The sequence below is a fragment of the Lipophrys pholis genome (genome assembly GCF_963383615.2).
Source record: "Lipophrys pholis genome assembly, chromosome: 14".
In the NCBI taxonomy this organism is placed as follows: domain Eukaryota; kingdom Metazoa; phylum Chordata; class Actinopteri; order Blenniiformes; family Blenniidae; genus Lipophrys; species Lipophrys pholis.
In genome coordinates this window covers 24349377-24375027 of record NC_137633.1, presented here as the reverse complement: position 1 = coordinate 24375027, position 25651 = coordinate 24349377, and the positions used below count along the sequence as shown (strand labels likewise).

General features: G+C 42.9%; 1 protein-coding gene across 1 annotated transcript; it reads left to right on the top strand.

The window, feature by feature from the left end:
* rcan3 (regulator of calcineurin 3) lies at positions 1 to 24895 on the top strand. The gene is made up of 4 exons (XM_080479451.1): positions 1 to 276; positions 17869 to 18042; positions 20045 to 20216; positions 22180 to 24895. Exons 1-4 carry the CDS (start codon positions 190 to 192, stop codon positions 22332 to 22334), a joined length of 588 nt encoding a protein of 195 aa, XP_080335577.1. The 5' UTR covers positions 1 to 189; the 3' UTR covers positions 22335 to 24895.
* Positions 24896 to 25651: the final 756 nt, after the last annotated feature.

Below are 25651 nucleotides of genomic sequence, written 5' to 3'. Positions count from 1 at the left end.
AGTAGAGTGTTAGTGCAGTGTCGATCCAGCAGCGGCTCCTCTCTTAGCTCACTAAACCAACCAGTCCGCCGGCTCTGACCGCACATTCTGGAGGAACAGCCACATAGACGCATGTGTGCGACCCGAAGACAGGAGGGGAAATACTTTTTCAGTTAATTTTGGTTTTTTTTTCCTGAACCAGGCGAGGGCATGCCATCGATAAATATGAAACTGGAGATGGTGACCATCATTGCCTGTGAAGTAGACTCGGAGGTGTTCACGTCAGACAAAATGCAGGTACAGTTGACTTTGGATTCCCCTGTTGCAGTGCATCATGTTGTCTTTGCAGCGTTTGCTCGGGACTGGTTTCACTGCATGTTGCCTGGTGGAAGAGATGTGCATGGATGTCTTGGTGACGTAGATTGCAGCCCCCCCCCCCCATCCCCCACCCCCCCGCACCCCCACCCTTAGACAAGGATTTTTGTCAATGGGAGCTGCTGCAGCTCACCAAGACGCACACCCATAACTGCGTGTACGACTTAGTCATAGCAGACAAGGGGAGATAGAAAGAAACAGTGCTACAAAACTGTTCATCCGCCATTTGGTTTCTCACTGTGTGTCCAAGTTTGGCAGCGCGAGGAATGCAGATGATGGATTGAATTGTCCATTCAAGACACATGTAGGGAAAAGGTGAGGCAGTTCCAGACACAGTGGCACACAGACCCTGTTGTCCCCTTGTGTGTCCAAGCCCTTCTGCTCAGTGCAGGTGGACTACATTTTATGTGGCACCTGAAACCAGCATGGGCCGAGAAACATTCGTTCTGGTACTGATCGTCTTCAACTGTATTTAAAGGAATTATTGATGTCGGGTGCCATAAAAATGCAGTTTGTATGAGTACTGCATGATGTCAGATTAACATTTGATGTGATATAATTGCCATGCTGTTGAGTATCTAAACAAAGTGATGAATTATGAATAGAAACACTTACGTAGATGAATGTATTTCTGCTTTGAGGCGTAGTCTTCCAAATAGCAGAGCTCTTTTTCTCACCCCAGTTTGTTCTTCCATCACATCAACATCTGCAGTTTGCAGCAGTGTTTCACAAGTGGAGCAATTTGACTTTGCTGTATTTGCCTTTTGGTTATTATTCCTTGGGTTTTGTGCTCCTATCTTCTGCCTGTCACTGGGTATGAAATGTTTAGCAATGAAGGAAGATTTTCATGTTTCATGTAAATTGTCTACATTGATATTGCAGTAACATTAAGTTTGTAGTAAATTGTGCAGCCCAAACTTTTGTAAGCGCAGGGGTTGCTAGATTATCTCTTCATTTTTGCAATATGAGATATTAATATTACCAGCTGTTGAGATCCAATTCATCTCATGCTTGTTATAGACTTGTAATTGAAACTATTTGTTAAGTCTTTATTTGTAGTCTGCTCCTATTGTAATGCCTACAATCAATTCAAACATACTAATGTCAATTTTAATTAAATGATTAATTTTCATAGTTTTACCCTGCAGGGGGGCACGCTTTTGAGAACCACTGCCTTATCTGCACAATGCGTGTCTGCTTATCTGATTTGAGTTGTCACTAAAGAGACAGAACAATGCTGAGCTGAAGGGCAGTTTGGGAGTCTGGTGATACATTTGATCACCAATGATTTTAATTGTTGAGCAGCTCGTATATATGTGAAGAAATCTCCTGATGTGGACTCTTAAATAGACAATTGTAATTTTTCTACCCCTACAAAAATGATTACATTTGTTCCCAGAAGCATCGGTCCGATATGAATCAGAATCAAAAAATAATTTATTTATGGGGGAATTCTTCTAACACTGCTCCACACAGACAACAGAACAGAAGTTTAAGTAATCATTATAGCAAAATCAAGTTAAATAAGTAATATCAAATTCAATTTTAATATACACATTGTTAAACTCAGTGGTGACTAATCTAAGCATAGCAGAATGAGATTAACAGGAAAACACAGCAAACAGTATTTACAAGGAGCAGATGAAGAGGATCTGTAGTGCCTTGATGTGCCCTTTGGTGGAATCATAGATGGTAAAATTGTAGATGTGCTATTACTGCCTGCATTTAGAAAATAAAAGGTGTACATCCTGTTTGCTCCTATTGTTTGTCCTATCATAATCTGCATGTGCAGATTATTGTATGACCCAGAGAAATATATATATATGGATGGATGGATGAATGGATGGATGGATGGATGGATGGACAGAAAAATATCCTGCATGTCTGAGGACAGAAGCAGCCAGCTGCTATACGCATAACCCTCGTCACAGTTTCTAAAAGCTGCAGACTTGCTGAGGGCAAAGACATCAATCTGTCTATGCTGCAATATTTCTTCTATTAGAGGATGCCACTTCTCATGCTGACGGTTTCCTTGGGAATGTAGGTTTGTTGGGGATCTGGTTAGTGACAAAACAAACAACTGTGTCAACTGGCTCATCGTTGAGTTCTTGTTGGTGCTCTTATGTCATCTATTCCGGTGCAGGCTTTATCCAGTCTGATCACAGGGCTGTGTTCTTAAAGGTCCCTTGCAGACAGCGTTTAAACAGGCCACCTACCACAGACATGTCCAAAGAAAAAGGGTCTTTGTACAATCAAAAGAGAATATAGAGTAATGACCTTTGAATTGCACAGAGAAGACCACTAATCCTCGCATTCGACTGGCACAGAGAGGTGGAGAGAGCAGATTAAAGCAGAGCACGTGAGGCGCCGTCTGTCTGCTCTTGTTTTTATTAACACTCAACAAGATCTGAGCCAGCCTGTCGAAGGCTCGTGTTTTCATCAATGTATTCAAATCTGAATCTCAGAAAGAGTAATCCTTCCTCTTTAGTTCTATGTAGGTTGCTGCTAGTTAAATGTCTTTCATGAAACGATTAACCATCGATATTGGTGTTTGAATGGACCAGTTGGAGAAAATGGCTGAGTACTAGAATTTCAGGGGCCGTCCACGCGAGAACGCCGGTTCACGTAAGCTGTTTTTGGCCGACCGTCCACACGAGGCAGCGTTTTAGAAGCCCGGAAACATTTTTTGACATGGTTCACAGAATGGGGAAATTGTAAAACCCCGACTCGGCTGTGAGGTGCGACGGCAAAGACGATCATCCGTGGAAAAACCATGACGTCATCACCCCCCAACGAGGGTCCGTGATGTCACCTAATAACCACAACAATCACAGACTACTACGTGCTCCGGTGAAGCTGCAGAAGCTGCTGACGCTAGCAGGAGGAGGAGCTGGGCCATAGATCTATAGTAGAGTTCATTTGATAAGAACGGCCCTGGTGATCTCCCATCAGAGGTACACCAGCTTCTCCAGACAGACACCACAACTACACATGGACTAACTGATAAAGAAGGTGCATGGATGGATGGATGGAGACAAGTCATTTATTTATCTTTTTTTTTTTTTTTATCTATTAATCTGTCCACTCGCCAGGTTAATTGCTGCCAATTTATTTGCTCTCTTATATCCATCTAAAAAAATCTGCTCTCTCTCCTGATAAGTGCTTCTCTGGCTTCAGTTTGATTTGATTCTGAAGCTCTTCACACTTGAAGGAAAATATTGTTTGAACATTGTGGCAGTTTCACACCTTCTCGTCGATGAAACTGTCATTAAAACTCTATGCAGTTAAACTAGGACAGCTACCGTCAGCTTGTGCTGTTCACACAGAGAGAGAGAGAGAAGACTGTAGTAACAGTCATACACTCCCACCGCAACAGTGAGTGAGTCAGCAGACTCTCATATGAACATGTCTGTCAGCAAACACACAAAAACACTCTTCTCTGAGGACACTGGGTGAAGTTTCCGTCCACCATAGTCACCTTCCATTTGTCTTCCCGGCTGTTCATCCCTCAGTGTGTCACATGTTCTCGGGCATCATTGCCACAAAAATCCTGCTGCTTTTGAGTAAGAAAGTAGAGGTTCGATGAGTGAACAGCAATTTCTAGTCGTTCAGAGTTTGAGTGTTTCTGCTGTGTCCTGTGGTGTTTTCAGTCTTTTCACCTGTCTTTATAGTCGTCCACATTATGTAAAAGACCATTATTGCATTTATTGTGAGCATCTATCCCACAAAGAAGCAAATAAAGGAAAACAAAACAGTGGATAGCTTCATAGATTTACACAAATATTTGTCTGCCTTGATATATTACTTTGGATGTTTTTGGAAAACATTATATTTCTTTTAAAACAATAAGAATATCAGCTTTCTATCACCTAACATAGTGTTGGGAACTGAAGGGATGTAATAAAGCTCTGTTTGAACAGTACATTCATAATAACAGCTGGAGAAACAGCTTTACTCAGGATGAGCTTCAGAATTGTTAACATCTCTGATTGACAACTATCTGCTGCTTCAGCCATTTTTCAGTAGTGGTGGTACCTAAGAGACCGTCAGACATATTTAGATGTGATGGTTATATGCTCCCTGACTGACATTAAACTGCAGTGTGAGGCAGCAGGACACACACTGCATGTCCATGCTGATGGTATCATGTTCTGTGCTGTTTGGAAACCGGAGCTGCCTCTTGGTATGGTGGAGCGAACCTGGGCCTGATCACCTGACTCAGGTGTGCCTGCTCCTGCCCTCGCTCTGTCCGGGGCTCTCTGCAGCTGGAGTTGGCCACTTCGCATTTTCTTGTAACCTAAGAGCAGGCCTGGGGCTCAGGTGTCCGATAAAGGTTGGTGCTGTGTCCGTTAGGGTGACGTGGAACAAAAGACGGTCTCCTGTGTGGGTGTCTGGTTGCCAAGTGTCCAAAATGACACTACTATGAAATTATCAGACTCCCGAACAAAGAAAAAGGCCATGCGATGGAATGGAAAGGCCTGAAAGACACCAGGACCAGTCACACCAGGACCAGCCTTGTTCTGCAACCTTTAAGACCAAAGATATTACTGCTGACTTCTTAACAAGCTCATCTGGCTTTGCAAAGCATGTTCAACAACACAAACACAGCTCTGAAGCTATTTGTTCCGTCATCATTTTCGTCATCATTTCTGTAAACTTGTCCATGGTCTCTCTGTGCTGGATTGGAACTTGTCCCGGTCGATCATCACTCAGCGCATCCTACAGTGTGGCCTCTGGTTGGTTGTTTCAGCGCCCGACCTGCCTCGTTACAACTCCTTCCTGTGTCATCCGTTGTTTGTAATTCGGCACCAGAAAAATAGAGGCGTGGTCCAACTTGCCAAGTGGCGGCAGGGGGATTGCCTTACAGCCATATCTGAATGGGGTGTAACAGTGATCTAGTGTGTGGTGGAACATATGACGCGTTGATAAAAGTTTGCCTCGTTAAAATCCACAGCCACGATGAGGGCAGCGTCTGGGTTGGCAAATCACGTAGCTCCGCCAGCGCTGTGTCGGTATCAGCTGGTGGGACATGCCGCAGTCAAAAAGACGGATGGGATCTCCGTGGGTAGATAAAAGGGACAACACAGGATAGAAAGGTGCTCCAGGTCCGACAAGGACAGTTTATCTCCATGCGGCTTCGCGCACACACACACACACACACACACACACACACACACACACACACCCTCCCCTGCTCAGTGGTAGAGTCGGTCGTCCAATAACCAGAGGGTTGGCGGTTCGAATCCCACTCTATCCAAGTAATTGCCGTTGTGTCCTTGGGCAAGGCACTTGCCCACATTGCCTTGTATGAAAGGGTATGAATGTTGGAGGTGGTCGGAGGGGCCGTTGGCGCGAAATGGCAGCCATGCCTCCGTCAGGAGCCCCCAGGGCAGCTGTGGCTCCAACGTAGCTTACCTTCACCAGTGTGACTGAATAATGGTCTCTGTATGTACTTTGAATCTAAATCCAAGCCATTATTATTATATGTGCTAAGTCCTCGAATGTTGTTGTAATTGTGTTTTTTTTGTGCTTCTATGTGCTGAGGAGAGTTTTTTTTCCTAATCCCACACTGTGCCCCTCCAACGGAGCATAGTTTGGGATCTGCTTTTTTTTTTGTTTTTTTAACCTCTCCTGACCTCCTGTTTTCCATTTTTCATCTAAGCATGGGGCGCTGCGCACACCGGCTGCCTCGGTGTGTTGGTGCGCCTTTCGCACCAACTGCCAAAATAAATTTTGTTGTACTTGTAAATTGACAATAAAGAAACTACTACTACAAGCAGGAGTTGGACAGTGTTTTAATGTTCCTGGAGTTGTTTGTCATAAAACAAACTCCTCTACCTTTGACCTTGTCAGATTATTCAGTCCTGTCCTTGTGGAACACAGAAAACAGCGATTTGTCACCAGAAGATGGAGCCATGTTTCGGTCAATAAAAAAGTGTTACAGTTCCTCAAGTCCCATTGGTATCTAAATACAACCTCTGAGATTATCCAACTTGTCCAGAAACTGGGTGTTGGCGAATAGGACGCTGGACCGGGGTGGATGATGGGCTTGGGATCTGCTTTCTCCTCTTCCGGCCATTGTTGTCCCCTTTTGCACTGCCACATCTGAACATCGACAAAAGGGTCAAAAAAGTTTGTTTGTGGCCATTTTCTCCATGTCTATGTGGAGCAGATCGGACGGTGTTTGGACACAGACATGCCGAGTCTTTTGCAGACATTTCATCTTCTTATTCAGCAGCTTCAGATGGCACGGTCAGTTGTCTATGTGAGCGTGAGTACATGCATGCGTGAGCACATGCATGTGTATTGAAGCAATGCTTAAGTGCTGCTTAGGAGACACAGCTCCTGCCTGATCAAAACACGTAATGACCAGATTGGTGGTAATGGGATTAATGTGTCCCTGTATGAAATAAACTCAATTCAAGCTCTCTGCCAAGGAGCCATTTTCCCCAATGGAGAGGTGGCATTGTGCCGTGCTGTCGCCTTCTGTCGATACGGCTCTTTGCTTGAAGTATGGCTTGAACACTACTCTCAGTGCTGCTGCAGCCCTCACAAAGATGAACGGCCTGTTAATCATGGCTGTTTGTAAATCTGATATCACTAATAACAGCTTTGTGTGTTTTCCTAGGCAGGGTCATGGCACACACACACACACACACACACACACACACACACACACACACACACACACACACACACACACACACACACAGCTCATAGGTAAAGTCACACTGTCTCACTTTACTGTATGTCGGTAGTTTTCTTGCATTCTCTGTATAAAAGACGAGTATTTCCTTCATATGTCTCCTGTATAGTTTGAAGTTATTCTTCATTGTAGATGATGTTATGGCGTATAGCTACACGTTAAAAGGGTGTTTATTTATTTATTGGTCATGCTCTCGTTGTGTGTTCTTTCATTGCCATGCTTCATGTAACAGTTTTAGGCAGTAATTGGTGTTTTAGGTGTCCATCCCAAAAAAAACAGGGTGGTCGTGGCGCTCCGCCCAAGTATATACTTTTTGTTATTATTATACAATCATAAAATAAAATCATGTAAATATTTTAAACTAAAAACACTGCAGCAGCGGACACAGAGACAACGGTGTAGTTAGTATGCCGGCCACTGGAGGGTGCTGTTGCTTGATTTTGTAATAAAACTACACAGACGTGTGTGCACAGAACAATACACTATTAACGTGAAGAAAATGGAGAGAACCCGACATCCGCATGGACTGATGCTATCAGGGAGAGTCTCAACTAATAACCTACTGATCTGGACGATAAAACTAGAATATAGACCGCGGGTCGTACCACTACGCAGCCGCCATGTTTGTTTACAACTGGATGAGCAGGAGGGAGGGGGAGAGATGTGCATACCCAGTAACAGGCTCTGGAGCCTCCATCAGTCTCTGCAGGAGGGATTTGCGCCGTGAAAGAATCTTTCCACCTCGGGAGCCGGATTAAAAACTTTGCGGATACAGTGCATCTGCAAACTGGTGCCGTGTAAATGAACCCCCCAAAAGTGAAGAAAGTTTTGCGGATACACTCAAATTCGTTGTCGTGTAAACGGGGCCTTAAAGTGAAACTTTCTGCCTTAATATTATTCCACTCGGTATTGTGCTGCTCTGTACTCACAGTGCTGCATCCAAAGATGCTGCTCATGCTGCTGCTCCAGTAAGGGAGTGAAAAAAATAAAAATAAATTGAAGTAAACAAAACTGCGTTAATTGCGCAAATTTCTTTTAACGGATTAAACGTTTCAAATCAATTAATTAAATGAATTTGTTATTTTTGACAGCACTAATATGTGTGTGTGTGTGTGTGTGTGTGTGTGTGTGTGTGTATACAGTGATGCCAGTAACGCGTTAATTAGTAACACGTTACTATTTCCAAACCAGTAATCTGATTAAAGGTACTTGTCCAAGTCACTGTGTGTTACTACTGTAACGTCCAACAGGACAAGTTTCTTGTCTGTGAAGGCAATTTATTATTAAACAGAACCGGCTGCTCCTCCGTTCGCCTCCAAATGGACACACTCACATGCAGGGTCTGCACGCTCACCTGACCCGCCCCCTTCTCCACTCTCAGCCAATCACAGGCCAACTCGCTCTAACGGTCCGTTCAGGTGACACAAAAGAATCGTAACACATAAACGTCATTACTAAACCTTAACATTGCATCAATAACAGAACTGCAGAGCTGTTACACTATTTTTGTAATTTTCCTGAGTAAAAATATATATTGGTAGGAAGCCCCTCCTTTTTTCGATCAATCAATCAAATACTTTATTTGTCCCTGGGGGTGGGTTAGAGTTAGGGTTAGGGTTAGGGTTAGCCCCAACCGTATAAGAGAGAGAGAGAGAGAGAGAGAAGAGAGAGAGAGAGAGAGAGAGAGAGAGAGAGAGAGAGAGAGAGAGAGAGAGAGAGCGGTATACAAAATAAATACTAATTAAAATTTTACTTCAGGGGCCACATACAGTCCAGTTTCATTAAAATATTGCCATAATAACCTTTGAATTTACATTTTATTTGTGTTGGCGCACAGTGTACATGATGAATTTGTCTATATTTTTGGAAAATCAAACAATTAGTATTGAAAATAACTACAATCTCTACATAAAGTCACTATTAATTAAACATTCTGGTGTGAAATAGAGTGCAAAAAATAAACTCCTACAAATCTTATATAACCACCTCACTTGGTGGTTTGTTAGGCTGGATTGGAGCCTTTTACAGGCCGGTTTTGGCCCACGGGCTTTATGTTTGAAACCCTGGTGTAAAGTGAAAGTGAAACCCTGTCCGCTCATTAAGGTGTGTTAACAGTTAAAACCTCTCCATGCACAACAATTTATCAACTCAGTACAGGGTGTCTGCTCTTATCAGGTCCCCTCGTCCGAGGTACTGTACACATATTTTAAATGGCTTTAAACAAATCCACTATTTTTTGAAAACCAACTGTCCAAATGACTGCTGGAAGGCTTGCTGCCTAAAACTGTGCTTCATGTACAGTGATGATACAGATTAGCTGAGAAATATATGCAGAATAATTCTGTCCTGATATTAATTTCTGAAACGTCAGAGGATTCTAATGAAATCTCTCAATTACAGTTAAAGTTATTGTAGTGAACGTTTCGTACCAGATTCCAGGGGCGATCCTGGGGGGGTAAGTCTAATATAGATGATATTTCTGTCACAGACCAAGACAGAGGGAATGAGTTCAAAAGTGAGCTTCATTGTAAAGTCTTACAGGCGTAGGTGACGGTATCCAAAAGGTGATCCAAGGCAGGAGTCTAAAAATGAGCAAAGGGTCCAAAACACAAAAGTAGATACAAGTTACGAGGACTTGTTTACTTGTAGCTGGAGATTTACAAAAATGAATATTATGTTTTCCCCAAAAAAATCTTCATTTATTACACGGACCACATAAAAATCTGGTTCAGAGCTATTATAATCATGCCAAAACTGTAGGAGCAGTGCCCCTTCCTGTTCTTTCAGCGATATCGGCACACAGTTGGTTTATTTGGACTGATAAGTAAGCATAGCTCCTCCTAAATGTGGCGGTAGAACATGAAACAACCAAGATCAATCTGAGATTTCTGATCATTATGTATGAATCAGGACGGCAACTGTGTCCCTCAGAAACCCTCTCTAATTAACACAACTACATTACCCAGGATTCCCTGGGAGCGTGGGCTTTAGCCCTACAAACAGAAACAGTTTACAACATTTATACGTCGCACTGTCGTCTGTCAGGGACCGAGCAGTCAGGCAATGAGGAAATCAGGTTTTTCTGGAAAGGGGTTTTTATTTACTTGGAAAAAATACAAACTCAAGTTTCTGTGACGATAAAAGAGGTCAACAAAACAAAGTCAAAATAATTAACAAACTGAGGTGTTAACACAACAAACTGACCTAACAGAATGAGCCACGAGGGAGTGTATATAGTGCCTAGGTAAAACCAACGAAGACACAAAAGAGGCGAACACACAAATGACAACACAAACTAATGATGGGGATTACTTGTGAAAGAGGAGCACATGAATATAGAAAAGAAAACGCAATTACAAATACGATGTAAAACAATGTACCAAAAATAATATACCTCGTCAGACTGAACTGTCCCTCCCCCAGTTGGAGACATGCAGGTGCTTGGGATCTGAATCAAGAGTCTAACAAATGATACAATTTAGATTTTATCTATCAAACCTAAACCTGAGCTCAAATAAATACTTAAGATTCACTTTAAGGTCAAACATTTTAAAATGATGCTTTTAACTATTTCAAAATGTTTAATTGATCTTATCAAGTAAGGAGACTGCAGATGGAAACTGGCTACGGCTAAAATCTGGTACGAAGCATCTTTTCTTCAAGATTAATGTTTTTGTACACGGTCCCTGAAAAATAAACTTAATATTAGGGATGTCCCGATCAGATCGGTTGATATCGGATCGGGGCCGATATTGGTGATTTGTGATCTTAAAAAAAAAAAAAACGTTTTCACGTCAGCTGCCGTAAAGCGAGCCCCGTTTGCGACCTGCCGTAAACTGACATACAGCAACCTCGCCGTTAGCAGCCTAAAGCCATTGAGTGGATAAATGTCAGCAGTCTGGAGGTATCTTAAGGTTGACAATGAAACCAGTCCAGCGGCCAGTTGTACTATTTGCTTCACCACAGTCCTGAGAGGTGGAGCGCCAGAGCTTCGTTTAACACAACTAATTTGATAAGACGTCTAAAAAGTAAACATGCGGCGGAGTACGCTCGGTTTACAACAACAACTAAAGAAAAAGGCGCAACGAAGCAGCAAACTCTCGACTTTATAAAAAAGGATAAGTACCCACAGGGGAGCGATATGGCGAAGGGAGACTGGGATATTCTGAATAAGTTTTTGAGAGAACTATGTTCAGAGTACCTTTGTCAAACAGGTTTTACCACTTTGAAGTGGAATGAAGTGTTTATAATTCACATTGAAATCTAAATGTTTTGTGACAATTCAGGTCAAACCTCTCATACTGCTTTAAGTTAAACTGAAATTTAATACACAAATAAGTTACATTGGAGCCTAAGAGCATTTATGTTTAAGATTTATTTATTTATTTTTATTATTGTATTTGCACTTTTTTAAGGACTTATTTTCAACCTAACCAGTCAAAGACACTTTGAAGTGGAATTGGGTTTTTCTGATTGTTTTACTTAATACTGTTTATGTTATAGTTTTTTATAGTTTCTATGTCAGTCAAACTGATTCACTGGGTTTCATTTGAAAAAAATTTTTTAGCTGTCAATAGTGCTTTTAGCTTCAGACATCATAGTTGCTCCAAAAATAGACTATTGAGTATATTTGCAATAGCAATGTGAGTATCGGATCGGGAAAGTATCGATATCGGCCGATACTCAATTCTGAAAACTCGGATCGGTATCGGAGGCCAAAAAGTGTGATTGGGACATCCCTACTTAATATATAAACTAAATAAATGTTGGGATCTCAAAAGACCCCAGAAAGTTGGTTAATTTCTATGGAAAGACAATCTTCATTCGTCATGATGTACAGTCATGACATGTGGAGTCTGACTCTCAGGAATGTGCCTGAGCATTTGACTGCAGGGGGTCCTGCAGGGACATTGACTGCCCCCATGAACTCACAGAGTGGTGGAGACTCCTAGGATTCGACACCTTGGAATGCCCCCACCTTACCAAAAGCATTTGGAGAGATTCTCTCGTAAAAAGCTTTGCTCCTGCTCTTCGACGGAGGAGGTGGGTTGCTGGCAGCAGCTCACCCAGCGTTAGCATCCTGCTAACAGCAGAGGCCTGCAACAGAAGGGCTCAACTCCTCTCCTGACCGACCACGAGGGTCAGAGCTTCCCAGGATCCAGAGACCAGCACCCAGTGTCTGATCTCCCATCAACCAGGGAAGACCAACCAGTTTCTCCAGGACGAGACCGGGGAAGCGGCACCTCACAGAACCTCTTTGTGCTTTCCTCAACAAGCAGGAAAAGTACCACAGACCCGAGCGAAGAGCTCCTCCGGTCGGGACAAGGGAACAACCAGGACGGCTCCTGATTCATCAACTTCGTCTTCTTCTCCTCAGCCTGCAGAACGCAGCCAACCACAGTTAGCATGAGGTGCTAACTGCCACAGAAACCAGCAGCCTCTCTCCAGCCCGCAAACTTAACCTCGAGTTCGCCCTCTGCCATAAGCAGCCTCTCTCGTAGTTTGGGATCAGCTGTGTGCTCGGCTAACTGGTCTCAAATAAACTCGTCTTACAAGTGTCCAAATTGCAGAGGCGAGCTATGCATCGGAGGTCCGTGACATATTGATGGACAGACTCACACGATAACGCTCTGTGGAGCATCAAAACGTCCAGCCAGTAAGGCAACACAGTCCCAAATTGTTTCCACATTTCTGAGCGTGTGATGACGTTTCTATTGCACAGTGTGACATGAATCTCCCTCTCCTTACATGCAAATGAAATCCAGAGTTTCTTTAAATCTCCACTTTGGCCGGAGTTTTCGGATATCGTTTTTGGTGACTCGTAGTTGCGTTTATGGCCCAAACGGATAGAAATATCACACTTTTTGAAAATACCCAGCTATGTGTAAACGGGGCCTGAGAATGCAGGACGTCTAGTTGCTGGATAGTGAGGCCACGTTTACCCCTACCTGTGTTTATCACAAAAACCGATATAAAAAAAGCTTCATGGACACGGACCCGGATATACACCTGGTTCAGCGCTCCTATGAGAATGCCAAACCTGTAGGAGGCAGTGTAACGAGAAGCATGAAGCCATGATAGTCAATCAGAATCCTTGAAAAAATACGACGTCAAGAATTATGACATCAATCTCCACCTACCCCCCTTTTAGATATAAACAAAGACACTGAGGTTTTTCAAATGTCCACTGTGTTCAAGAATCCTCGTTTGTGGTTACTCGTAGCTGCGTTTATGTGTAAATGCAAGGCTCAAACGCAGAGAAATATCACTGTTTTTTCAGGTACCTGAACGTTTACCACAGGTAAACGTGCCTGTGACAATCTGGCACAGATACATGGGGAGAGGGGGTTAATATACATTGGGAGTTAAGGGGACACGGGTGAGACGCATCTCACAACCAGATACACAGAGGGAGGACACACAGCAAGGGCACGTCAGACGAAACAAAAACCACAGACAAGTGGTACTCTTCGCGTGGTCAAGATACACGAGGAGTACTGACAATTTGGTGGAGGGGGGTGGTATACCGACTCGTCCTCCATCCATCACAGGGAAACACAAACAACCAGCAACACATACAGTACTTACACCCATTGACCAGGTAGAATCTGCATTATCACACTTACAAAACGCAGGCGGGCCTGCAACATCCGAGCAGTGAATGTGCCACAGAATGTTTGTAAAACGTCATATTCTGAGTGTTTGTTCTCTATTTGAATGTATCAGCTAAAAGCTCTGTTGCATTTGAAACATAATGCAGGCATGTCTGCAGTGAAACGCTGGCTGTGTTTTACCAGACTGTGATCAGGAAAACTAGTCTGATTTCAGATTTCTATCATTTATCTCTACTGTCTCATTCCTGGTTTGACCTCAATACACTCATTCCAGGATGGTAAAAAATAACCAAATATGCTCTACACATTCGCAAATTTCTCATAATTATTCCAGCATCTATTTTTAGTGTAACACATTCCCTGACTCACCCCATGGCTCTGTGGCCTACTTTGTTGGTTTTCACCCAAATCCTATTGAAGCAGTCTGGATTATCATGTACTAAGGCAATGCACGTGGCACAGAGAAAGCAGATTGACTTGCCAAAGGGAAAGAAAAAAGATACAGAATAGCCCTTCTTCACATCCCAATTAGACTGGGTTAATCTCTTCATTTTAATCCAAAATGCCAAATGGTGTGATTCAACACGAAACTGAACAAGTCTGTGGATTACACTGAATTCCGTCTGATTGAAATACTGAACTGGCTTAAGTGAGATCACAACACAGTGTGTCTCACTGAATTTAAATGTGTCCTCATGGACAGGAACACATTCTTAAATAAGGTGCTGCAGATCGCTTCAGCTCTGATAAAAATAGAATGTTGTTTTGTTTCTTACATTTCATAAAGAATATCAAACCCCTTTCAGTCCAAAGGTATACACTGCTCCAGTAAAACTACAGTATAAACAACCTTGGTTGTCACATAAACGTGGTCTAAGTATCACAGGGCCGGTGATGTGATCAGTTTAAAGGGGTATTTAAGGACAATAGAATCAACAACCTTGCTTCTAGGTTGCATTCATTGGGTGTTATTCGAATGCTAATGAGTGTTATAAGTTTCTACAGGGTAGTCAAACTTGAAAGCGGCACGAGCAACAAACTTGAATGTAACTCTATGGGGCTTCACATCTAATCACACACGGTCTCTGAGGGGCCGTCCACACGAGAATGCCGGTTCACGTAAACGAGCTGGTTTTTAGCCAATCATCCACACGAGGCGGCGTTTTAGAAGCACAAAAAAACTTTGTTTTTTTTAAACACGGGTCCCAGGGTGAGGAAATTCTAAAACGCTGGCGTTTGCCGTCCACGACGATCATCTGTGGAAAAAAGACAACGTAATTGCCCCCCTCTCCTCCCCCACCGCGGTCCGAAAGGTGATCAAATAACCACAACAATCAAGCTTCGGTCGAGCTGTGGAAGCTACTGACGCTGACTGAGGAGCAGGGCCATAGACCTATAGAACTCAGAGTTGTATAGAGGTTTATGAGCAGGAGCCTACTTCTAAATTTCTATGTGCCCCATGTCTTCTTCTGCATTTTTGGTGTGTTTGGTGAGTCACAACACCCCATAAGGCCTACCATATGTACTACATGCCCTGAAGCCTCGTGTTGAGCCGTGTTCATAATGACGTGTGGACGGGATTTTTTTTTGAGAACCCCGGGGAGAAAAAAGATCATTTTGACTCATGTGGATGTGGCCTCAGCTTTGCTTTAGTTGTGAATAAAATAATTTTCACCACAATGTACTTTTGTAAGTACGACTGGATGTCTACTGCAGTAGCAGGAAGACAATGGTGGCTGTGAAAGCGTTCACACCAGAATCAAATATTTTTTTGGTTTGTACCAAAATATACGCTGATATTAATACTGCACAAATATGAATGAAAGTCGACTTTGCTATGCCTCACACGGGCCGCACCACTTATTTTGTGAGTTCGGGCACGGGGTACCAATCATGTAGGGATTTCTTACCTCATAAGGATCACTAGGTACCATTTATGTTGGGAGTCGGCGCACGAGGTACCAATTATGTTGGGTTTCTGGCAGTTTGGCTATCGATAATGATTAATAATTATCAAAGATAGTCATTAATTATTTTATTGAAAATTTAATCTGATCTGTATCAGATACCTTGGGAGCACCACCTGTTTGTTTAACAGGAAATTATAGCCAACTTCAGGATATTTATATGCGGCTTCCAACCAGCCTTTTCATCAAAAGTAATTGCTAGAAATTTATTTATCGCAAAGAATGCGCCATGAAGATTATAAAACACATAAGTCGCGGTATACTATGTCGCATTTATTTGGAAATGTTGTTGAGCTACTTTATATGTCTTTACAAAACGTGATTTTAGTCAAAATTAGCAAATAATATTGGCATAATGTGTAAAATCTGATCAGTATTAGATCAAAATTCACTCAACTTATTATATAACTCCCTCATTGTTTCATATCTGAGTTATGGTGTAGAAATATGGGGAAATAATATGATAATGATTATAAAAGTGAACTAACGGAGAGAAGCTTCGCAGCGCAGCTGACGACGGCTGTCTGTGGATTGTAGAACAACTCGTCCACAAAACTGCAGCCCTGGAAAACTAGTCCACGGAGAGCACCCTCAGTGGACAACTCGTCCACGGATCAGAGTTCAGAATTTTTGGGAGAAAATAAATCCTGTACAATGTACTTTTCCATATATTTCTAATTGATATTTTATATATATTTCATATATCTAGTATATGTCCAAATAGATTTAGTATAGTATCATATGGCTTCGTTTCTCGCGAAGAATGCTCTTCTTTCCGCACATGACACCCCCCCCACCCGAAAATGTGCTGCGCATGCATGTTCCAGCTCGCTATTGACTGTATCAGTCATATTATTTTATGTCCTTTTTTTATTTCACAGCTGCCCAAAAAATATACAGAATCAAAAACAAGCAATTTGCCCTCATATCCCTCCCTCTCCCCCTCTACAATCAAAAGTAATGATGAAATGAACATAATACATAAAAAAGAGGGTAAATTAAATGCAAACGATACGTTAATACAAAAACAAATATTGTAAATTGGATAAATGCGATTATAATAACCATAATCATAATAATAGTAACAGGGCTGTTTATACAAGTTTACCATCATAGCCAAGGGTTCCCAGGCCCTCACCTGCTCTCTGTATGACTGTATCAGTCATATTTTAATCATGTTTATCAAGTAACGTCACTACTATATGAACCCCGCAGCTCATTAACATGTCGGAGGGCGGGCTTATGTGATGCACCTGAACGCATCACTAAAAGCTGTCAGCTACGAAAATCAGTCCGTTGTTCGCTCATTACGGACTTTAGACTTTAGACTTTGCTTTATTTATCCCTTGGGATGACTCCGTCAGCGAAATTTAATTTACAGAGTAGCATGCAGACCATGTGTGTGTGTGTGTGTGTGTGTGTGTGTGTGTGTGTGTGTGTGTGTGTGTGTGTGTGTGTGTGTGTGTGTGTGTGTGTGTGTGTGTGTGTGTGTGTGTGTGTGTGTGTGTGTGTCAGAGCTAACGTTGGTTTACGGGTTGATGACTACTCCTGATATCATTATCAATAGAGCTCAATCACTGTAATAGAATCAACACACCTTCATAAACGTTAAACAGTTCTATGCATAGCGTCAGGTTTAGCTAATCTCATGTAATGCCCAGTTGGTTGTTACCACGTCCTTGATGTCTCTGAAGAAGGAGTTTGGTTGTTGTCCAGGCTGGAGAGAAGCTGCTGGCTCCTGGAGCTGTTAGCACCTCCTGCTAACTGTGGTTGGCTGCGTTCTGCAGGCTGCAGGCTGCAGGGGTTAACCTCCAAGATCTCAGCAGGCACGGACATGCGTACATATTCAACTCAAGAGCGTTTGGGACGTGGTCACAGATAGCAATGCTATGGTATTCTGTTTGAACTATTTTTGAAAGTCGCCTTTCATCTAAAAGAACAAAGTCAATCTGGGAGTAAGAGTGGTGAACATGAGAGAAGAAAGACAACGTTTTGGCTTCTGGAAATGTATGTCTCCACGTGTCAATAATGTCAAATTGTTGTGACAAGGTAGATAAAGTATTTGCCAACAATATCAGAGCAAACAGAGCTCTGGTATCGGAATAGTATCGGTATTGGCAGATATCCAAATTCAGGTATCGGGATCGGATTGTAAGTGAAGAAATGTGGATCGGTGCATCCCATCTGCAATCACACTGTACTGCCATGTTTTTTTTATCCCCCACAGGAGAGGTTTGAGGGTCTGTTTCGGATCTATGACGAACAGACGACTTTCCAGATGTTCAAAAGCTTTCGAAGAGTTCGGATCAGCTTCAGCACCCCAGAGGCAGCTGCACGTGCTCGCATCGAGCTGCATGAGTCTGAGTTCAATGGGAAGAAGCTCAAACTCTTCTTCGCTCAGGTGAGGTTTGATGCCTACCTGGGTGTGTGTGTGCGTGCGTGTGCGTGCGTGTGTGTGTGCGTGAACACAATAAGAAAAGTTCCTGTCCTGTGATGGAATTCTTCAGCTTTCCTTTTTCATTCACGTCCTCATCATGTTTTGGGCACTTCACTGGCTTCAGATATTTATGAAGAGTTTTTTATAGTGATGAAACCAAATTCACCTCGGAGAGAGCGGGATCGATCGGTCCTGACCCGGAGCACTTCAGTCAGGTCTGTGAGTGGTAGGGGTTTTATCACTAAGGTATTATAATTTAAAATATATCCTGTCCTCACAAAAGTCCCTCTAACAGGACAAACCTGTAATGTCACACAATTATTAAAAATTTTCATTCAGTTTGTGTATCTGTTTATTATTTTCTTTAGATTACTGATATGCTACTACTGACAGATTTACATGACGCTAACACTAACCTGTTAGCGAGAACTGTTAACGCTAATGACAAATAAAACATTAATATAATATTTTATTACAACAAGCCGCTTTTATGTTATTAAAGAAACTGTACATAATACAACAACGCTGAGGCCCGAGGGCAGAGATCAGTGATAAAGTAGTTATGAACTAAAATAACTAGTAACATTAGCACAAAGACAAGCCGTGAGGGTGAGTCTTTGAGCATTCGCATGCTGAAAGCTGCAGAAATCCTGCAAACTGTGAAGTGACAGAGCTTCACTAACAACCTAAGCTGAGGAGAAACAATTTGTCAGACGACATATTTCACACGGTTCAGATAATTGTCCAAAAAGCACAAAAACAAATCATTTGATTCTTCTTTTATTTTTATTTTGAAGGGGGCTGGGAGGAGGAAGAAGGAATCTTTAAATATTAGCAATGTTTAGTAGTGTAATGCTAACATGGTATAGTATAGTATAGTATAGTATAGTATAGCCATTTTAGCATTACACCATTTTTGCAACAGATTTAAAGGAAGAAATTAGCTTCTAAGGGAAAATAAACCGATTTCATCATATTTTGTATATGAATGATCTTAGAAAAGAACATAATCTTAAATTCCTTTATTTCTGCTCTGTGTTGTGAAGACTTAAGGCCCCTGCATACTCCCTTTTGAACCCATAAGAACAAGAAGAAAATTCGGCAGTGACGTCAGCAGCAGAAAACAAAAGCTTTTTCGGCAGGACTGTTCATACTCCGATAAGAAGCTGCCGAACTTGCAGGCCACGCCCCCTCACAGCAGGCACAAGTCTGTGAAGCGGCGTTTAAACTTTTCAACTGCAGTTTATTTCTGGCCTCCAGTGCTTTCAGAAATACATTTCTCTGAACTGTTTCAGTTATAAAAAAGTTTTTGTCCGAGCGCGGTGTTAGTCCAGTTTTAACTACAGGAGCTGACAGCTGTTCGTGATGCGTTCAGGTGCATCACGTCAGCCTACACTCCGACATTTTAACGAGCTGCGGCGCTCGTACAGTAGCGCTGTTACAAGCTAAATATGATTAAAATATTATCGATAGTCATGAGCGAACTGGAACACGCATGCGCAGCACACGGCAGTGCAGAAGTTTCGGCAGTGCGGCTCCTACATAGTTCGGCCAGGGCGGTTGGAACAGCCGAAACAAATGTGTTCGGCCAGAAGGAGCTGGCCGAATGAAATGACGTCATTTTGTTCGACAGGACCCCGCACTGCCGAACTTTCGTCTTGTTCTTATGGAGGATGAAGAGGCCTTAAGACACTTTGTCTTTTAGATTCACATCAATCATCAGATCGCGGCGCAATGGCTCAGAGCATAGCAGGAATACTGAGAGAAAGAGTATGTGGAAAAAATAGAATAATATACAGTTCATGATAAAGATGTACTTAATAAAATATTGAGGATTTTTGTTGTGTTTTTTGGCACAAAGAAGAAACGTGGAACTGTGGTGTTTGTTCGGGTATTATGTTGTGTTTGCAGGCTTTCGGCTCACCTGAGTCTAGTTTACATTGTTTTCATCTCTCCTCTTTCACAGATCCAGAATGGGGACGAGGACATCGACAAATCGTATCTGGCCCCTCCACAGCCCGTCAAGCAGTTCCTGATCTCGCCACCCGCCTCGCCACCTGTGGGGTGGAGCCAGAGCGATGACGCCACGCCCGTCATCAACTACGACCTGCTGTGTGCTGTAGCCAAGCTTGGACCCGGTCAGCACCCCTGCAGCTCACTCACATGCACACATGTCATTTCTGCTACTTTGAATCCCATTTTAAACACAAGAACCACTGCAGGACGTGAACCAGGAACTCATGTTTCTCCACAATGGGTCAGGAACCTTAAAAAAAAAATGATGAAAGAGCTCAGAACTACAATCAAAAACTGCACATGATAGGTTTGAATTTTTATTTTCCCATTTGTGTCAAATTCAAACATACAGAAAAATACAGAAATGTGCATAAAAGGTCAGATTCCTGAAAAGGGATTAAACTGGTTTAGTTAGTTTATTAGGACCCGAGCAGTGACAGTGTCTTTGTGTTTTGAAGAGGTGGATGCAATGTGTGTGTCGAAGTTGCGGTTTAAAATTGGGGGGTAGCGGTAGTCCGCTCTACCGCTGCCAAGTGGCAGAACCCTGAAAGCCGGCTTTACCCCCTTAGGACCCTACGTGAGTCAGTGTGGTTAAAATTGTGGGCGGTGCAAAGTCGGGGGAGGGGCCAGACCGCAGTTAAGTAGCCTGGACCACCCCCACCCTAGGCACCGCTCCACTGATTCCTATTTCTGAGTGAGGTAAGGTGAGGTAAGGTAGGGGGTTGTGAGGGAGGGAGGTCCCCCCATCACTAGGACCAGCCACAGGCATGGCCCAGGTGGACCCTTCCACACTACCCCACCCAACCCCTGAGCGGCCGGCCTAAAACACGGGGTCCAACACCCACCCCAACAAGGCACCACAGGAGGACCCGGGCAGGAAGCCCCCACCCCACCCAATGGCCGGACAGCAGAGTCTAAGACCCACAGGGCCCAGTACGAGCCCGGCTGGAAGCCAGCGGTTAGGGCACTGTGGCTACATACATAGTTTACCACCATCCAGTATGGAGTGAATGAATAATGCAACGTAAAGCATCTTTGAGTGTCCAGAAAAGCACTATATAAAACCTAAGCATTATTATCAGACCAAAAGGCACTGAAATAATTACAAGTGTTACATTATTTCTATTTTCTCCATAGTGATTTTTTCACCCAGTCGTACACCACTACCCCACTCTAGTAAACATTAGTGGAATACGTGAGAGAGTATACATCAATATGCAAACTAAACATGAAATGTAAATAAACTTGGTTGAGCACTAACATAGTTTCATGGTGTCCGAGTAGGTGGAAATATCACTACGGAGACAATTAGCATTCGGATTGAAATGTGTTGCCATTGCACAAGTACAGGTAAACACAAAAGTGAGAAAGTGGAGTTCTATCTCACCTCTTTTATTAACCAAAGACTAAACATTAGCGAGCAAAATGCTCAAGAAGAACCTGTGCGGTGTTAGCTGTAGCTTAGCATAGATGGCCTTTGTTTACGTTCCCCGACGCCGGCTGCAGGACTTTCCGTCCAGCCAGGTGGAGCATAGAGATGTTGGTAAATCTGGAGATCTCAGAGATGAGGCGAAGATTGGTGATAAGAATGTCCGGAGTCGTGAGATCCGATATCCAGAAGCTGTTGTCTGGTGCCGGATGTTAAACTGAAGCCGCTCTGTGCGAACAGACGCAATATGAGCAAGAGAATAACTGGTAATAACATTTCAGGGCCTTTTCTCTCGATAGGTGGGCAGCCTATACAGTAAACTGACAGGATATTAGTTGGTGTAATCCCAACCCAAAGGCACCCTCCACTGTCCTGCTGGCTGTCTCACTGAAAGGCCCAGACACTATTTGAACCGGTGACCTTCTCACTGTGAGACGGCAACCAGCCACTAACCACTGCCCCACTATGTGGCCCAAAACTAGCAGAAAATAGGACAAATTTCAAATTCAGAGCCACATTTTCATCTTCTCCTACACATTTTTACTTTTAATACAGGGACTTACAAATACTATAAAATCATACAAGCTTTTCTTTTCTTTTCAGGAAGCACATAGTAAGTTTACAGTTAAAATTGTGTTTGCTTTTCCCGCTCTCAGGTGAGAAGTATGAGCTCCATGCAGGAACCGAGTCCACCCCCAGTGTGGTGGTCCACGTGTGTGAGAGCGAGGCGGAGGAGGACGCGGCGGCGCGGCCCAAGCAACAGATAGTCCAGACCAGACGTCCTGACGGGCCCCCCAAAGTCTTCAACTAGAGGGGCTTGCCCCACCCCCCCACCCCCACGGCGGCTGGCCCTGCCCGGCCCTTGATACCCGCTCCACACCTGCCCCCCTCTCGGCTCTGCACTCACAGAGAGCGTGGACGCCCCTCATTTCAGTTCAACTACAAGCAGAACAAACATGGATGTGTTTGTGGGAGTATGGTCATGGAATGAGGCGGCTTAAAGGGGATGGATGAGAATCTCACACACGCACACGCACGCACACACACACACACACACACACACACTCATCCCATTCTGTGGACAGTGTGGGGAGTGGCGGGCACATATGCCCCCGCCCCACTGACAGGGGTGGAAGGAACTGTGCCCACGCAGGCACACCGGCTCATCACATACACTCACTGGTCATCAGTTCGCTCGTTCGCCCTCGCTCTCCTTTGTGAACCAAAATCTCTGTTCGAGGACGCGTGACTCCTCAAAAGAAAAGAAACTCTTTTTCTGCTGATTCGCTGCTCCGCTCCATCCAGATCGGGTGTGTGATGTCCTCTGTCCTGTCTGCGCACACACACACGCACACACACACGCACACACACACACACATATATATCCAGAAAACCTATCTACCATCACACATCTGCGCCATGTGTGACTAACAATGTTCTGCTGGTTGTTTCTACCTTCTTTGAGTTTGGAGAGGTGTATTTGCTAAAGTTACTTGGTGTGTATTCTTACTGTGTATTTGATACCCTGACACTTTTTGCATGCTCTCTTTCTTCTGTAGATGAGGACCTGAGCCTGTTTTTTTTTTTTTTTTGTTTGTTTTTTTAATTGTCGTTTGTGGCAACAGAGATCTTTTGTGACGTTATAACGTAAGTGCATATTCCCACATGACAAGAAAGAAAAAAAAAAAAAAAAAACCTGCTTTATACGGTTTCATCAAGTAGACGGTCCAGGAGTTGTGAAGACAAATTAGTGTCTGTGGTGGCTGGTATGCCGTGGAAACAGTTGCCCTCCTCATTTTTAGGGGGTTTTGTTTGAAAATGCTTCAGCTCCCGTGTGCAGTCATGTGATCAGGCCTACTCGCTGTGTGAGGTTTGCTTGTTTTGCACTGAGGATCCGGAGACGTCTCCGAGCTCTCCAAGCAGCCGTCTGGAAATGCTGCTTCCTGCTGTACATAGCCGAGCTTCATTTGTGGAAGTCGTATTTGTAGATGACGCCGTTTGCAAGGAAAAGGGAAAATCCGCTCGCCTCATCGAATATCACTAATAAACCAACCAAAGCACTTTCTCACCTCACATTTTCATCACGAGAAAATGATTTTTTTTTTTCCCAACCGACACTCATGTATAAAGTAAGCAAAACGAAATGTACTTTACCAACGCAGTCCAGAAGCTTATATTGCATATTTTTCTCATTTTCTATGAACTTAGGAACTTTTGCTTGTTGGGGTCTTCGATGAAGTCTTTCGTCACATTTTGAACTCGCAGCCCCACTCTCAGCCGATTCTGCTCATTTATCAAAAGCATTTCAGAGTTTTTCCACGTGGGGCTTGGAGCCCTGAAACTTCATTGTTATTAGGCAGCATGCGATCTAAAAATACTGTTGTGCTATTTAAAAAATATTAGTGAGCAGAACGAGTCTTTGTGCATGTCAGCAATGTGTTCTCTCTCTCTCTCTCTCCTCTACAGAAAAAAAAAAAATAATCTTTGAAAAGACAAAGTAAGAAGCACATTTTAGTCTTTCTTTCTGGTGTGTCTATTCTTTCCTGATTTCAACTCAAGCTGAACACCTGGTTAGCCTTTTCACCAGCATACCGCAGTGAGTGAACCACTCCACGACCTTCTGCTCCGGTCAACCTTTCGGGTCTTTTTGGGTTCATGTGTCCTACTGAAAAGACACAGGTTGAAAGAACAAAATTCACTTTTTTTTTTTTTTTTTGGTGTTGATCTTCTCTCCTGGAAGATGGGACGCAGCACCACAGGTGAGGCTGAGCTGACAGCTGATTGGTGGAGCTGCTGAGGTGAGGATTTTTTTTTTTTTTTTTTTTTTACTCTCCGTGTCTGAAGAAGGTGCACTTCTTGGTGAAAGCTGAAAGAAAAAAAAAAATGTATATTTCTGTACATATGCCAAGTTTTTTTTTCTATTGCTGAGGCAAGTCACAGTGTGCAGTCTGTTATGGCTTCTCTTGGCAATGTTGTAATAATAACGTGTAAAAAAAAAAATCCTAAAGATGCTCGATCAAAACCAACTGTCATTGTGTTGTGTTCAACATGGACTCTATTTCAATGTTTCTGTTTTGTTTTTTTTCTGGGGAACTTCTACTAAATTGCTCAATGATACAGTTTATCACTGTTGTACTGTTTCTGTTGAAATCTGACTCGTGTGTCTTGTATTGTAGGAATCCCAAAAAAAAAAAAGGAAGTAGCAAAACAAGCAATAATTTACAGTTCTATAAAATCAGTATGTGTATTTTCATGTTCTGTACTTATTTCTCGGAGATGGTCTCTGTCTCTTTATGGTATCTGCTTCTCTTTGTGTAGTATAATAGTACTTTGTTTCACATAGAAAATACATAAAGACTTATTCTTCAAAGCAACGTTGACTTGTCTTTATTTCAGTGATTTCTTTTTTTTTGTCTCTGCTCACACAAACGGTACGGAAACAAACGTTTGTATCTCAATTCATTTTATTGGGACTGTAACGAACAGGCAGTTCGTTCCTCGTTTAAGAACTCGCAGCAATTTATTCCAACACTTTAAGATCAGGCTATTTGCACATATAAATAAGTTTGCACACAATTGTTGTTTTAACTTGTTTATTGAATTTTCTGTCGTCGTCCGTAGATCCGGCCACCTGTGGAGGCAACACAACAATTAATTGATGAATTGAGCATTGTGCAATATATGTGTATTTAAGACTGGCTGATTCTTTTAGTTGTTGATGTGTGTGTTGTGAAGGTTTTAAGATGTAGTTGAGAGTGTTGTGTGGAGTGTAAGGAGAGGTTTTACTTACCTTCTTCTCTTGTGTTCAGGCCGGTGTCCTGGCAAAAGATCCCCCCCTTGCTTGGACACTGCTAAAGAAGGTTCCGGGCTGAACCAAGAGGAGGAGCAAGTGGGGGTTGACACATAGTTTTAGCAGGGTTTAGGATTTAGTTTATTATTGAGGTGTTTGGTATTTAGGTGTTTTTGCTAATATGGGTTTTGTTTCATTAAGTTATAGTTCTGGTTTTGGTGGGGAGGATTTTAAATTTAGTTTTAAGACACTACGGTTAACTTTTATTACCTATGGAGTTTTAATGGTTTCACCCAGTTGAGGGCACTGTATTTAAGGTGCCTTTTCAGATCATTCAG